At 39.6% G+C, this 16,680-nt stretch overlaps 1 protein-coding gene across 15 annotated transcripts in view; it reads left to right on the top strand.

Annotated features, from left to right (window-relative positions):
* lrrc7 (leucine rich repeat containing 7) overlaps positions 1-16,680 on the top strand; it is a 186,322-nt gene that overhangs the window by 68,028 nt on the left and 101,614 nt on the right. For 14 of the 15 annotated variants that reach the window (XM_077533314.1, XM_077533313.1, XM_077533312.1 and 11 more), the window contains one exon: positions 15,376-15,578. In XM_077533314.1, coding sequence (XP_077389440.1) covers positions 15,390-15,578 — 189 coding nt within the window. In that variant the 5' untranslated portion in view covers positions 15,376-15,389. Of the gene's footprint in view, positions 1-11,046; positions 11,127-15,375; positions 15,579-16,680 lie in introns of those variants that run through there. The other variant, XM_077533315.1, reaches the window with a different exon arrangement.

The following is a 16,680-nucleotide window of genomic DNA, read 5'->3' as shown; positions in this document are numbered from 1 at the left end:
AGTGAGTGTGGGTAGGTGAATCCGTAGAGGAGGTTGAGGTTGAGGAAGAACTGAATTAGGAGGAGAACGTCCTCAAAGAAGAAGGCCAAATTTGTCAACTAAAATTTGTTCAACAATTTGATAATGTCATCAACCATGGATTGGAAGGGAGGCCTTCCAACAAGACCATGGGTTAAAAAAAACAAAAAAACAACAACGAGAATATTGCCTACGATGATGAAATTTGCTGGTCAGATCCAACTATGCCAGAGATAAGCAACCCTGGTCCTAGAGAGCTGCAGTCTTGCATGTTTAGAGGTGTATGCATAGAGGTCTCCCTCCTCAAACACAGGTAGGTGAGTCAAATGATCAATGCATCAGCAAGCTCTGGAGAAGCCTGATAACAATCCTCACCTATGTTGGACGAGGGAGACATCTGAGACACACAGGATTGCGGCTCTCTGGGACCAGAATTGCCGACCCCAACTCGGCGATTTACAGTTTTTTTCCAATTGCTAAAATGACATGCATAGCACAATTATTTAAACTGACACACAGGGAGCAAAATCTCTTCTCAAGTCTCTAAAACTCGAAAGACAATTTCTGGTTTACACACATTTTGCAATTTGCACTTTGGCCATGAACTCCTCTACCAGCTTTACCCCTACCTCTCACTCTTTCTCCCCACCCGTCATTCTCATCCTCTCTTTCTCTTCCTCTCTCAGCCACCTCTTCCATTGTTGTTTTGAAAAAAAAAAAAGTTAATCTGTCGTCTTTTTATAGTGCTTACTTCCTGATTGAGGTAGTAACAATTAACCATTGAGGTGTTTGGCCAGGCAACACATTATATTGGCCGATTAGTTCATGTATTGTCATTTTGAATGGCAGTGTTTTGAAATGGCAAACGTGACTAGGGATGCGGCAATTAACCGGTTTTACGATTAATCTTAGTTTTTAAACGTCAGGATTATCTAACCGCAGCTGTTCAACAACACCGGTTATGCCGATCACAACAGCTCTTCTGTTTCCGCACGGTCCATTTAGCGGGTGCACAACAACACAGGCCTCAGCTTTGAACGCACGAGGAGAGTTGCGTACCTATCGGCTGGGTTCCGAGGTGGCCTGGACCAGGTTGAATGTACGCGAGAGGGGAGGGCGAACCGAAGCAAGCAATGTAAACATACCTGCTGTGCATTTGTTGCCCTGACTTGTGGACAAAAAAAAAAAAAAAAAAAAAAAGTACATTTAAATTGTTAAAAAGTTTGAACAGCATGTGTGTATCTTCAAATATTTCTGAGCTTGTCAACAATCTGAAGAATGTTCTACAATTTGAAGCATTTTAGTATGATGGCAAAGCATACTAAAGACGAGAGAGTGCTTTGCATTATGCACGACGGTGTGTAGTTGATGAGATATAAATCTGGTAATATGAATGACGCGTGTGCCACTTGGTACAAAAGTTAGATTTTGGTAAAGCTATATGTAGTTTTGGTTGCAGTGCTTCATTTTGTCATGTCTGGGCCTGGGTCGCGCCAAAGTTCATGCGCCAGAGTTCATGACCCGTTACGTGTCTGTTTTGGAATTGATGTAACAGCATCCAGTTTCAACTGTTTTTTTGCTATGTGACAGTTTGGTGATGTTAGACCTATGTGATGTCGTTTTTTTATCCTTTACTTAGTGATAACCAATCAGATCGATTGATCGATCGATAAGCCTCGCCCTTTAAATTGCGTCACATTGTTTACAAACTCTGAAGGGGTCTATACGCCACTGATTCAACAGCGCCCCCTGCTGTAAAGTTTACTGGCTTTGCGTGTGTGGATCTTGGGTTTTCGGCACGTAGAATTGCTCGGCAGAATATCACTGTCAAAAATATGTGACTTTTATCCAGTTATAGAATTGTTTTTTACGTACGCAAAACATTTTGTTGCACTTGAAAGATTTTTTTTTTTTTTTTTGAAGATAGGCTTCTTTGTGTGTGTAGATCAGGTTTTGTGTGCGTAGATCAGGTTTTGTGTACGTAGATCACGTTATATAACGTAGATCACGTTTTTTTGTATTTACGGGGTTTACGGAGTGATTTTTGTTGTCTTGTCCTGCAGCTGGCTATATTGTGGCGGGATAGTTGAATTCAGAGCTGGGCACTTAAGTCTTCCGTCGGTTCCCGTAGTTGAGACACCCTGCCTTCGCCGAGTGCTTCCGAATGTTCAGCGAATGATTTGACTTGAAAATACCTGGAATGAGACAAAAACGAGAGGGACCGTCTGTATCGATGGACAGAAACGTGATTCAGTCGGTGCTCAGTACGTGTATTTATTCGAGGCTCACGTCACTGCTTGCGTCCAAATTCACAATGCTGGGTCCTCCGAAGGCCGAAATTGTCGGGTACATGACGTCACTCAATAAAAATAAAATAAATAAATAAAAATAAATAAATAAAATAAAATAAATAGCAAATAAAAAGCCAATGAAAAGAATGTTGCCGGCTTGGCCGAAGTTTCCCGTCTTGCGCGCTTTCAGACGCGCGTCGTCGCATTGATGACGTCGTCTCCCGCTTCCAACTCGACAGCACGCACGGACGTATGAATGGTGTGTCGGTCAATGTGCAACCGATAAGCAGCATTGGCAATCCATGACCATCTTGTCTATTTGTACTTTCTTTGTGTACTTTGCTTACTGTAACTGTTAAAAGTTGATTAAGTAAAACATTGCAGTCTGTAACTGGTTCAAACCGAGTTAAACCTTATGACACTTGTGTATGTCATATAGGAACATACGATGGTTGATATAGGCTACATGTGTTTAGAGTTTTGACAAGATTGATTCCTTATGTACAGGATGTGAAATGTTCTGCATCTTGTGTGAATGGTTGTGCTAATTGCATGTAGGGTTTTTAAAATCCGAGCCCCGTTTTGTACTTGGTGCTTAAGCAATCGTAAAAAACTGTAAAATGGAGAAACAATCCCTGTAAGGTTTTACATTCTTGGCCAATAAAGCTAAAGTTGATTTTGATTCTAAATTTACCCAAAATTTAATCCTGTTTCTAGCATGCTGTATGAAGAGTTCAACACTGCAACATCACCAGTATGAAGCTGATGACATGATACTGAAGTACAAGTAGCAGTAGTAGTAGTACTAGTAGTAGTGTGTGTGCGCGCCCGTGTGTGCACGTATGCTTGTGTGCGTGCGCGTGCATGCACGTGCGTGTACATGTACAGTACAGTATGTGTGCCTCAGCTCCATCTGGCTCTGAGTACTGGACAAGCTGCTTGGACACCAGCATGGCAAAGTGACCTCATAAGATGTTTACTTCCCTTTTGCTGAAGGACGTTTACTGTCACATAAAGCAGTGAATCTCATCTCAACTGGTGGACTACAGACGGGTAGCAAAAAAAAAAACTATAGCATAATAGTCATTCATACATACAAGTACATAGATAGATAGATAGATAGATAGATAGATAGATAGATAGATAGATAGCCACTCTCATTGTCAGCCCATGGTTGATAACATGATCAACTAAGGTTGCTTTGATTTTATTTGAAAGTTGTCTTCTTTGGCCATAAACTCTTCTACCAGCTAAACCCCAAACCTCTCACTCTTTCTCCTCACCCGTCATTCTCATCCTCTCTTTCTCTTCCTCTCTCTGCCACCTCTTCCATTGTTGTTGTAAAAAAAATAAAATAAATAAAGTTCATCTGTCGTCTTTTGATAGTGCTTACGTTCTGATTGAGGTAGTAACAATTAACCATTGAGGTGTTTGGCCAGGCAACACATTATATTGGCCAATTAGTTCATGTACTGTCATTTTGAATGGCATGGTTTTGAAATGGGAAACGTGACCTTATGTCAGATTGTTGTGTCTGATGCAGAGAACCGCGTTCAATGCCATTTTGAATTGCAAAATGTGTGTAAAGCAGAAAATGTGTTTAGAGTTTTGGAGACTTGAGGTCTTGCTCTCTGTGTGCCGGTTTAAATAAATTGTGCTATGCATATAATTTGTCTAAATGTCGCATTAAACACGTATTAACGCATATTAATCGTACTATTTTTTTTGACCGCACTTGAGCGTTGAACGTAACCACGGATGGTTACATTGAAGGCTGCACAGGTCAGTGATAGGTCAATGCACGGCATTTCCTACGCCTGTTGTTCCAAAATGAGCGGGGTGACTCCAGTTGGTGTGCTCAGTGGTAAATTTCGCTTTAAAAACACCCCAACGGGACTTTAGATAAAACAAAAGTAATTTGCGTTTAATTAACAATTGCTGAATTGCACCCATTTGATATGATGCTGTTACATTTTGAGCAATACACGCATGCATGCAATTGCGTACATGCATCTAATCAATGTTTGCAAATGATTCAGATAATAAAATGTGTTAATGTCAAAATATTACGGTATTTTGTATTTATTTATATTACGCGAATACGCAAGTAATTTAGCTGATTAATCGTGATTAATCGTCTCAGGCAGAAGTGGGCCACTGAGCAAAACCCTGGAAAAAAACGGAGACGGGAAAAAATACATGACTGGCTTGGAAACAAGAGTGAGCGAGAAAGTGAGACGCGGCAGAAGGAGAGGCTCAAATAAACGGCTCACTGTGAGCCACATAGAAACAAGGGACAGTTGGCTGACTCCAAGCCTTTAAACAAAAAACAAATATTTCAATCTGGGAATGTTTGCAAAACTGTTGACGGATTGCTTTGATTTGCACATATCAATAAAATGAGATGGTCTCTGACCCTCAATTGCTTTCCCTGGCCAGGTGACATAATGTAGTAGATCACCTTGCCAGATATTTTGTTCCAGAACATCAGGTCCATGTGCCCACCTATGTAGCAAAATTGGGACTGCTTGTGAGACATTGTGGTTGCTGGAGCTTCTCTGTGCTGCACACCTGTGTTGAATTGGGTCAGTGCCTTGATTGTCATCGCAGTTACTGTCAACACTATACACAGATTAGCTCTTACATGTTAATAAAATGTGGCATCCTACAAATGTTTTTATTTATTTATTTATTTTTTTGATGGTGCAATGTTTTAATCAATGATGGTTGTGCGTCTTTCTATATGCCCTGTGATTAAATGGTGGCTAGTACAGTGTATATTTCACCTTTTGCCCAAAAACTGGGATAGGTTATGGCGCCAGCCTCCTGGCAACCCTCAACTTGATAAGTGGTATTAAATAAATAAGGGGTGTGCCATTTTATTTAGGTTCTGATTTCCACTTTTGGTGACCTTTTTTTTTTTTCATGCGGTATTTATTTAGGGTCACAAATATACTCAAATTGACATTCTCACATTGGTTGGTTGGTAGTTTGTTTTCATTGTCCTGATGTGTGAAATGTAACATGACCTGATCGCTGGAATATACTTAATTCTTTTTTTGTAGCCTTGTCACAAATCATTTGTGAAAGACATTGATCTTACTGGGGTTCTGACCTCTGATTTAGCTGCTAAAGTGTTACCATAAAACCATAAAACCAGTTCAGCGTTAGACGTGGGCCCATGATATAACGACCAGATTTATTTAAATATCAAAATACATCAAAGGACTCAGGTTCGATTTCAAGCTCCGGCCTTCCTGGGTGGAGTTCGCATGTTCTCCCCGTGCCTGCGTGGGTCTTCTCCGGGTACTCCGGTCTCCTCCCACACTCCAAAGACATGCATGGCAGGTTAATTGGGCGCTCCGAATTGTCCCTAGATGTGCTTGTGAGTGTGGATGGTTGTTCGTCTCTGTGTGCCCTGCGATTGGCTGGCAACCAGTCCAGGGTGTCCCCCGCCTACTGCTCAGAGCCAGCTGAGATAGGCTCCAGCATCCCCAAGGAATAAACGGTCAAGAAAATGGATGGATGGAAGATACATCAATGGATAATCACATCTGAGAATCTGAAACCCAGAACAAAAGTGGCATGTTTTTTTTTGTTTTGTTTTGTTTTGTTTTGTTTTAACCAAGGATCAGTTCCCTTTAGGAATCAGTAATTATAACACCTAGTACCTCATGGGAAAATAAACAACAGTAACCCAGATACACTTTATATTCCAAGTCTAGGAACACTTCTCTTAAGTGAAATGCATGGCTGTTAACATCATAATAAACCTCTGAGGTCAAATACAATCCATTCAGGCTTGAATTCTGCATGTTCTGTGTTCCAAAGGCATTTTCCCATAGGAAACAATGTCAATAAAATGTAATTGAAAAACTAAAAACCTTTGAAGTAACACTTGCACATTATTAACTGTCAGTGTAAAATAAGTTGAATGTGCCATGCCACAATTGTTATTTTTATTATATATATATATATATATATATTAGGGGTGTCACGATTCGCCAACTCCACGATTCGATTTAAATTTCGATTTTGGGGTCACGATTCGATTTTTTTTTCGATTTTTTTTTTTTTTTTTTTTTTCCGCTCCCCCACTTTATAACACAGAGGCATATGCTTCTGTAGGCTAAGGCTAGTCTATGATCATTGGTTCTATTCATTGTACAGTAAATCTTATTTCAAAAGATCGGCTACATATAGGTGATGCAATTTCCATATTATTTTTGTGTAAATTTATGTAATATATGATAATTGACATTAGGCAGGAATGATCAAATTCAAAGAATTTATTTACAATATAAAGTTAACCGTCTTGTTCTTACTGAAGTGTAAAATAAAAAATAAAAAAACAAAAACAAAAAGTCACAGTGGGTGCCTGCCATCTATTGACTGTTTTTGGTTACAACAGTGTGCTGTGCGTTCCTCTTAAAATAATGTGCAATGTGCAACAACAACAAAAAATATATTGTATCCAAAGTCATGGAACAAATACAGCCTGAACAAACTATATCCCAACATTTACAGTTGCTGGGCATACTGTAGCGTGGTTCAAGTACACTAATTAAATGTTTGAATCCAGCGTTTTCCAAGGCTGCAGGTCTGCTGCTATAAATAGACCTATGGATCTGGCGTTTCGCGCGAGCTGAAGTGTGTGGAAGTTTCACTGTAAATGAGGATGAAATAGTTGGTTGGACCGTTGTTTTCCCACTTCTAGTTGAATTTGATAAATCTAAATCTTTGTGATGCCTGCGTAAATGTCCCGTCATGTTTGTCGTGTTTCCCGTTGTTACGGCTGGCGGCTCGGGCCCGCCGCCGGCTCCGCTCCCCTAGTATGTATGTGTGTGTTTGTGTCGGCTGGTGCCCGTATAATGGTACTTCAGTTTGAATGCGCCAGCGCGACACTCTGATTGGAGGACTGTGCCAGCGCGACACTCCGATTGGACGACTGTGCCAGCGCGACACTCCGATTGGACGACTGTGCCAGCGCGACGCTATTGTGTATCCGTGTATTATACCCCTATTGGTTATTGTTGTTTCTCCTCCGTTCTGTCAGTTCTGTCAAATGCGGTTATTATTTGTTCACCTTCCACTTTCACTCCCTTGTCAAACCCCTGCCTGAAATTTCAATTAAAACTACTCAGATGTTAAAGTCGACCCGTGTTTATCTACTCTATATTTTCTGTTATTGTGTTACTTCCCTTCCCCTTGACGAGCCGGGCGTAACACCGTGGCCGAGTACAGTACGCGCACATAGCATATCTTGCAACTGTGGTCTTTTTATCGACAACGTGAACGTTGTCGACATAACTCACCGGGAACGCAAAATGTTTCCAAACTGGTGACGAGAGAAGCGGGAGCGGCTTGAAGCACCATTGCTGTGTCTGTCCGCGCTTGCCATCATGACTGCAGGAGAAGTCAGCTAACAAGTGCCGTTAGCTAGTAGCTGAATGGCTGCGTCTCATTTGCTTTCCTGGGAGGTGGCGGTGGCGGCGGTGGCGGCGGGCGCGGGGGGGGGGGCATCGAATCGTGTGTCCTCTCTTCTATTTCGATGCTCGAAATCGTGACGTAATTTCGATCGATTTCGATAAAAAATCGAAATCGTGACACCCTTAATATATATATATATATATATATATATATATATATATATATATATATATATATATATATATATATATATAATTTTAAACTTTAATTGGTTTCACAAGATAATTTAGTTTTTTTTTAAATTAATATTGAATATGTTAATCCACTTTATCCTATGCCCCACAAGCTTTTACTTGAATTATGTGTGCGACTTCCGGTATGAACCACAACCGGGATTTGTTTACATGCAAACTGTTCCACTTCCTGACATACAGACTTTAGTAATGTGAGAATGCCAGTTGTTGCAGCTTGTAAGAAAAAAACATTTAAATCCAGCTTCCTGCTAATATAGCAGTGTAGTCGGATGCCATAAAAAAGAAGCCAGAGTCACGTTTACTTTCTGAACTCTGTCGCTTCATACGTGAGCATGTGCGTGCTTCTAAATGCGTGCATTTCATCTGCATTCTATACTATGGTGGCATCTAGTGGTCACTTATTACACACGGTGCCTTTAAAATGTTTTTTTAAATCTTTAAATGGTCTCGCCCCACCTTGCCTCTCTGAGCTCTTCTAACCCTACATACATGCTCAGTGCCTCAGGTCAGCGGACCAGACGGGACCAGACACTATTGGAAGTACCGAGTTCTATGCAGAGGCTCCAAGGGTATCGGTCGCTTTCTTTGGAATGACCTCCAGTTCAGCGTTGGCAAGCCCCCGCTAGCTCCATTTTTAACACTCGTCTTAAAGCACATTTTTATTCCTTAGCTTTCAACTCAGCATTAAACTCAACTGTTTTAGTGTTTTATTATATTTACTAATTATTTGTTTTAACTGTCTATTTTTATATGGCTGATTTTTAATTTATGTACTGCACTTTGTATTTCTATATATTTACTTTCTATTGTTACGGTTATAGTTTAAGTGCTCTATGAGTGAAGTTGATTTGAGTTGAGTTGCACCACTTGTTGGGATTTGTGTAATTTTGTTTACCTAAATATTTATTTTGTCAGTATGAGATGATGCTGAATAATGCTGGTGCTGAAGTTTTCTTTCATTTTTCCAATTACTTTGTGGGATGTACTCAACGTACTAGTTGCCAGAAAACGATGCAAACACCGAACTGTTCAGCAGCTGGTATTGTTTGCTGTGGACCAATAATCTTCATCTTGTCTGACAATAAAATTTACCCAGAAGGAATGTTCTTTCTCCGTCGGGGCAAGTGTAAAATTAAGTAGTGCTTGAAGTTAGTGTATCTGGCTAAAGGCTTCTTTCTCTAACGGAACCACTTAGAGTGACGGTTTCAAACTTTCATGACTACAAGTACCTTTTTTTGTTTGTTTTTTGTTTTTGTTTTTTTTTTGGGGGGGGGGGGGGGGGGGGGGTTGTCAGGAGTCTGTGGGCCATATTCACTAAGAATGCGCTGCGTCCGGTAATAGCGCGAAATATTGCACCACAACTGCACCCGCAGTCTGCGCCCAGTTACCCACCTATTCACTAAGGATATTGCTCTAATCACATACCGGCGCGAACACGCCCACAAAACTGACAGCTTGGAGCAAATTTGCACCTGATTTACCACGTATGGCAATGGATTTGCGCTAAGAACATGGTTGTTATGGTAACAGTTGCGAGAAAGATGACAGAAAGCGAGGTTGGACCGAGAGTAAGCGTTTATAGCGCCATTAAGCTGTACAGAGCAGAGAGGACGACGACGACGTCATTTATTCATAAAATACAAATTATTGGTGCGATCGTATTTTAAAATATATTTTCAGAGGTTGGCGTGGGCGTACAGTATGCATCTGGCATGTAAAAATGATCGTAAAATGCCTCCCTGACATTGCCGATCAGGCCGGGTTACGTTATGTGTCCTAAAACAAACATTTCCCCCTCCCTCTCTCTCTCTCTGTCTCTCCTCTCTGCGTTAACAAGCCAGAGAGCTGCGTACACCGTGCCATGCACTGCTGTCATGATCCCGGGATCGAGGTTGCAGCAGGTTAATACATGCTTTCCAAAACTTTATTTGCGTCATGCAAACGAGGTGTGGCTATTTGTGCTGGCGTTAGTGAATTTGACGCTGTATATCAATGAGTCTCATTTGCATTGGGGTGGGTATAATTTGCGTCAAATGTATGCAAATGATCTACTTTACATACGCAAATAACACCGGCGCACCGTCGCGCAATCTGGTTGGCCACGCACTTAACCGGTTAACGCCGTGCAAAGGCGACACAAACCTTTAGTGAATATGCCCCTGTGTTTGTGAAGAACTTGTATTGTCTCATAGCATTTCCCCTGTGACTTTAGTAAGACACACTGATTGTAGTCACTTTGAAACCTTTTCAGTTTTGACATCATGGATGTGTTTTGGAAAAGTATCACTGCTGAAAAGGTGAACAAAGCTCCCCAAAGCCATGAGCACTACAGTATGACACTCACACTAATTGTATGAAGGACACACTTGTCATTGTAGTCCTCACCTGGTTGCTGCCTCACACACACAGTGACACCATCTGAACCCAATAAGTTTATATTGGTCTTATCAGACAACAGGATATGCACCATCTTTAGAAGAGGCTTCCTTTAGGGACGACGGTGATGTCGACCAATTTAAATTAGTGTCGTGTGGTTTGAGGACTGACTGGCTGAGTTCCTTCATCCCTTCAACCTCTGCAGCAATGCTGGCAGCACTTGTATGTCTATTTTCCAACACAGCCTCTTGATTTGATGCTGATGATGTGTGCTCACCGTCTTTGCTTGAGATTGTTCTGATTTAAAAAAGGATATTAAAATCATTCAATTCTGTTTGTATTTGTTTTACACAATGTTCTAATTTCATGAGCCAAAGTTTGTGACTTCTATTGAAACATAAGAGCAGACGTGGTTTGTGCTCCCAAGTCATTGACCAAAAACAAAAGACGCCACAGAGAATATTGTCCTGCAGATGTATTTTAAAGGTGTCTGAAATGATTGTTTATGTAAAGCAACACCAAATGTGGAGCAATCACCCACTGAGAGCAGCATGTTCTGTTTTATGACAGAGAGGATGAGTAAAAATACACCCAGCTCCTGGGAGACCGTCACTATGGTAGCAGTTACCATGGAGATAGCAAGGCTGCACGTGAAGTGATGGCTGTCATGGGACCCCGAGGGTCTCACCCTCTCAAGTTGCTGGAGATAGCACACAAGCACATTCGACCACATAACAGCTACAAGAGACGACTTGAGGTGAAATTCAGAAGAGGGATGACGTGATAGTTTTGCTTGTGCGGGTATTTGTTGGGTATTACGTGCGTAGCGAGCATGTGTGTGCTATCCGTTCTCGATAAATGCCTCAGTACATTTTTGTTTTAGTCATTGCTTTGAAATAAACAAGATGCTTTTGCACATCCACATGTAATACTGCTAGAGCAGCATCAGTCTGCTCAGTCATCCTGTTGCCATAGCAGCAGCAAGAGGCAACGTAGCCAACCATACTCACTATACAGTTTCACCCAAATGGTGCTAACTTGTTCCCACTCTCTTCAGATGTTTTCCATTGTAGTGGGCAGGACTCCTTATTCAGTTCAAGAAGTATTTGTGTTGATACTTATCACTGCCGAGCTGGAACTTCCTATGTTACAATTTGGTAAATGTAATATTTTTTCCACAAATCTTTACTATTGGTCAATCCACACAGGTGGGTCTTGTTTTTACAAAACTAAAGCGTTGAAAATGAGGATCCCTTCCAATGCCTGCCATATTTAAATACCATGTTAAATAGTAGCTAAAATCATATTGCACCTTGCTTATTAATTTCTTCCAATTTGGCTATGTTTTGGATTTTTCCTGGCATACATCTTATTTTGGCATACATCTTGAAGGTGAAGGTGACCATTCCCAGTCCTCTCTCAATGTTGTCTCTCCCATTCACAGCAAACATTTGTCATTGTCCCTGATGCTGGTTTAGTAGCTGCATTCTAATTCTCTTGGCTTGAAAAGAGGTTGCTATTTTTAATCAACACTGTGGTTGCATAGTGAAGCAAACTAGACTAAGTGCAATTTCTGGAGAAATTGCGTGGGAATGCTAAGCTGAATGCTTATAGAGTAAATTCAAAGATAAATTATGAGAAAATGTCAAAGTTTTAATTGAAGTTAAAAGATAAATGAATAAAAAGAACTGAGAAGTATGAGAGCTGATAATGATGATCAGTTGTATGTATGGAAGTTGACGTGGAAAGTGGGACTTAGAAAAAGGTCAATGTCAGTCCCATTGAAAATGAATGGGCAAAAGTTATTTAACGTCAAATTGTGCGAGTACTGTTAGTAATGTGGAATCAGACGGTAAATATACCCCGGAATGCAAGAATTTTTGAACCAAGTTGAAATTTGAACGGTGTAAATTGGAAGTATTATGTGGCAGTTGTTTCTCAGCAAAAAAAAGTGAGGAGATCCGAATAACATATGTGGGATGCGTTCAGCATTCCCACAATTAACGGCTTACAGGTGAACTTTTCTTCCTGTAGCTCATCCTTCAGATTTTTATTTATAACAACTACACTAAGTGCAATTTCTGGAGAAATGCTGAAAGCAAATTGAGAGATAAATTATGGAATTATAACCTCCTGGTTACTGGACAATGCGCTTTACCAACTGTGCCACCGAGTAGTATCAGACACCTGGTAATGATGATGTTATATATATGGAAGTGGGCGTGGAAAGTGATACTTGTGAAAAAGTTCAATGACTGTCCCATTGAAAATGAATGGGGAGAAGTTGATATTAAATGTTAAATTGTGCAAATACTGGAAGTAATGTGGCATCAGATTATATATACCCTGGGAGGCGTTAATTTTTTAAGATAGTTGAAATTTGAAGAATGTAAATTGGAAGTAGTATGTGGGAGTTGTTAGGCGGCAAAAAAAAAAAGTATGGGGAATAAAAATCACAATAACAAATGTGGGAATGCTTGAGCATTCCCACAACTAATAATTGAAAATCACAGTTGTCCTTAACTGGCAAAACAAAATGAACACAGGAACAAGCATGTGCCACACTGAATACTACCTAGCAATGAATATGTTTGCAAAAATGATGCCAATATGTTGCTGTTGAAAGGCAAGAATGGTTTGTGAGGCACCCATTTGTTCATACACTTTTATTGCACTAATAAAACCTAATACAGTGAAAACAGCCACAGACAGACAAAGTGTGAGTACTAAATACAATGTACTGTTTTTGTTTTGTTTTGTTTTTTTAAACATACATTTGTGGACAAACTAAATTCTTGTTCAGCTATTTAATGTGTGTTCTGAGCATGTCTGTGGAAAATGATCTATTGGTCCAGCTCTTAAAGACAAATGTTTCTGCAGTCTTATAATCTGATTTAGCTAGAACTCACACTGCTCAATTTCATCCGTCTCTCACCCCCAACTCATTTGAAATTGAACATGAGTGTGTTCAATGAAAAGATGAAGTTTCAGGTCTCTGAATGCTGGTCTCACACGTCATTCCCGCTTCGATTCAGCTCCTCTCTGGCATCTGTTTTTTATTTGCGATGCGATGAACTCATCTCCACTCTTCGATCCCTCATCATGCCCAGTTTTACTGTCTCCACATTAAACAAGAAAGATCGCATATAGTTCTTTTTTCTTCCTATGAAAAAAAAACCTGGTCTCGCACTTTTATTTGATCACAGTAAGTACATGATTATTCAACATTGCCATTTTCTTCTGAAATTTACAAACAACATATTTATATAAAATTGCCATTTACCTCCTTAATTTTTAAGTCAAGTTATAAAATGCATTTTATTGCATGCATTAAACATGCAATGATGTGCATTGTGGAGAAGGTCAGTGTTGCAAAAGGAAGGCACGGTTGTGTGGCCTTTGTGATGGAGTTTGCAATAAATGCAAGAGTGGAAAGCAGGCAAGACTACAGGCCATTAAATGTGAATATGATGGAGGCGTGATTCTACAACAGAAGAACGGTGTTACACAGATGATGTGTATTAATAATAGGGATGTAACAATATCCAAACTTCAAGATACGATATCATCACGATATGAATGTCACAATACGATAATTGTCATGATATTGTGGGGGCATTGGCAATATTGAAAAAAGATCACAATATTGTGCTTTTGTACATAACAGCAATGCATATAAACCACCTACAATCTCTAATAACAATATTGAGGCACTTACTTGGTAATGCAAGCACACATTGATCTCTTCACAAGCAAATTAGGTTCCCCTTTCCCCTTTATCTGACAATTAGCATAGCTTTTAAACTTAGAAGGCCAAAACATCCCTAATGGAAATTAAATTGCACTAATAAACTAGCCACTAGAGGGTGCTAGAACCGCACAAATGGAAATCAACATGACTTCTTTTTTTTTAACAGATGTGTTCCTTTTAAATATTGTGAACATGACGACGACGATATTGTGGCAGTTTTAATATCACGATATCTCGATATTATATCCCTAATTAATAGTATGCCAAACCTCTCAAATTGTGTGACATTTTTAAAACAATTTCTGTTTTCAGGAGTGCCTGGTCAACCTGTTTGTTTTTTTTTAACACAATTGAACCTCAAATAGAGCACAATTTCACAGTTTCAAAACACTACAAACACGTTGACAATGTTGCACAATGTCGTTACTGAAATAACTTGAAATTGGCTAAGTGCCAATAAATATAATAATAATGTTCTGAAAAAATAATTTCTTCATTTTTGTGGTCCAATTGTTCTTAAAAACAAATGAATTAAATTGTCTTGGACAAAAAATATAGTACCCTTAACTTGATATTTTGTGGTTTGACTTTAGATATTCCTTGCCGATTAATTAAAGGGAAACTTCACTTATTTAGCCCATTATAGTAATAAAAAGTTAATATTTTGTCTATAATTAATTTGATACTTTCATTATTTTTCACGTACAATTATTACCTTTTAAAAACACATTTTGCAACTTGCTGTCGACTGAAAATGACATCACAAGGGCTCAGGTAACCAATCACAGCTCACTTGTTTTCTAGGTTTGGTCATGTGACATTCACAAGCTGAGCTGTGATTGGTTACCTGAGCCCTTGTGATGTCATTTTCAGTTGCCTGCAAGTTGCAAAATGTGTTTTTAAAGGTACTAATTGTACGTGAAAAATAATGAAAATATCAAATATATTATAGGCAAAATATTAATGTTTGACTGCCAAAAATGGCTAAATAAGTAAAGTATCCCTTTAATGTAGGATAAAATTGGGAATGTCATATATCCAATTCATGGTGCTGTATTTCAAGCAACAGTTTTGTTTTCCAATAAGGATTTCTTAATGGTTTAATCTGGAGCTGTAGACTATCAGTTGTGAAGCAATCAGTTCAGGGTGTGCTCCAGCTGTGCCCAACGTCTGCTGCGCTGGGTTCCATGATTCCAAACAGTATATAAAATGATGAAATTGACTGAATGTTGTTCTTTTCTTTTTGCCTCTATAGTACAGTGTCTGGAAATGACAACAAAAAGGAAGCTGATTGGCCGGCTGGTGCCATGCCGTTGTTTTCGTGGTGAAGAGGAAGTGATCTCAGTGTTGGACTACTCTCACTGCAGCCTGCAGCAGGTCCCCAAGGAAATTTTTAGCTTTGAGAGAACGCTGGAGGAGCTCTACCTGGATGCCAACCAGATTGAGGAACTACCCAAGGTAAATCTGAATGTGAAAATCTATGGTAACTCAGATTTCTGACTTTGAAATTCGATTTTCATCTCTACATTTTAGTTTGCAGGCTCCATCTACGTTTATGTTGAGGATATATAATAGTTAACTTCCCTAGCATTCGGCTCATCAACTCTAAGTGGCAATCCACACTAGCACCCTTTAGTCCTTGGGCAAAATCATTGCCATATAGAACTGTTGTAACATTTTGCGAGGCGCATGCTAGCTGGCTTTGAGAGGGTCCTTGCTCTCTGGCAAAGATATATATAAATATATTACCAAGTGGGCCGCATCGGTAAAATAACGGTATATAACTTAAAAATGATTGCCGTCAATTATACGCAGAATTTTGCTATTTGTGGGCCAGCCCTAAATTACGGAAAATTACAATCGTATTGCCGCCCCCCCCCCCCCCCCCCCCAAAAAAAAATAAAAATAAAAAATAAAAATACAAATGCAAATGGTATGCGGCAACACTGAGTTCTGGATGAGTTAAATCTACCCGTTTTGCATATATATTGTTCCCAGAATGCATTGCGTGGCACAGTTAATAATGTTATAAGGACCTTAATCCTTGTCATATCTATTTGTGTTACCAGTAATTGAATTTGTGTCGTATTTAACACGTTTGTCGGTCTATGATTACAAAAATAATAATAACAATAATTACACCGTAACTTTAACTCGTGTGTAAAATAATGACATCCAGGACGATTCCCCCGTACAAGTTCCATTGCTCTTCTGAGGACTGCTTGTGAAATTACAAATTTTATATATTTTGATTGTGGCCGTCTGATTAATTAGTCCAACATTACAATTATTTCTTTTTTTTTTAACTTTACAATATTATCTTGCAGGCCAGTTTAAACCCCTTTGCGGGCTTAATCCGGCCCGCGGGCCTTATGTTTGACACCCCTGGTCTATATTGTTTCGGAGTGTTACACCCCCCCCCCCCACACACACACACACACAAAAATCACTGGTTACGCTGCTCAAACAGATTGAAAAGGAGCAAAAATAGTTGGTAGATAATTGTGATGAGTTTGACAACACACCAATAGCAGATGCCACATTTTCCTGTATGTGTTTG

Source organism: Festucalex cinctus, chromosome 10, assembly GCF_051991245.1.
Source record: "Festucalex cinctus isolate MCC-2025b chromosome 10, RoL_Fcin_1.0, whole genome shotgun sequence".
Lineage (NCBI taxonomy): Eukaryota > Metazoa > Chordata > Actinopteri > Syngnathiformes > Syngnathidae > Festucalex > Festucalex cinctus.
This window is presented reverse-complemented; position numbering and strand designations above follow the sequence as displayed.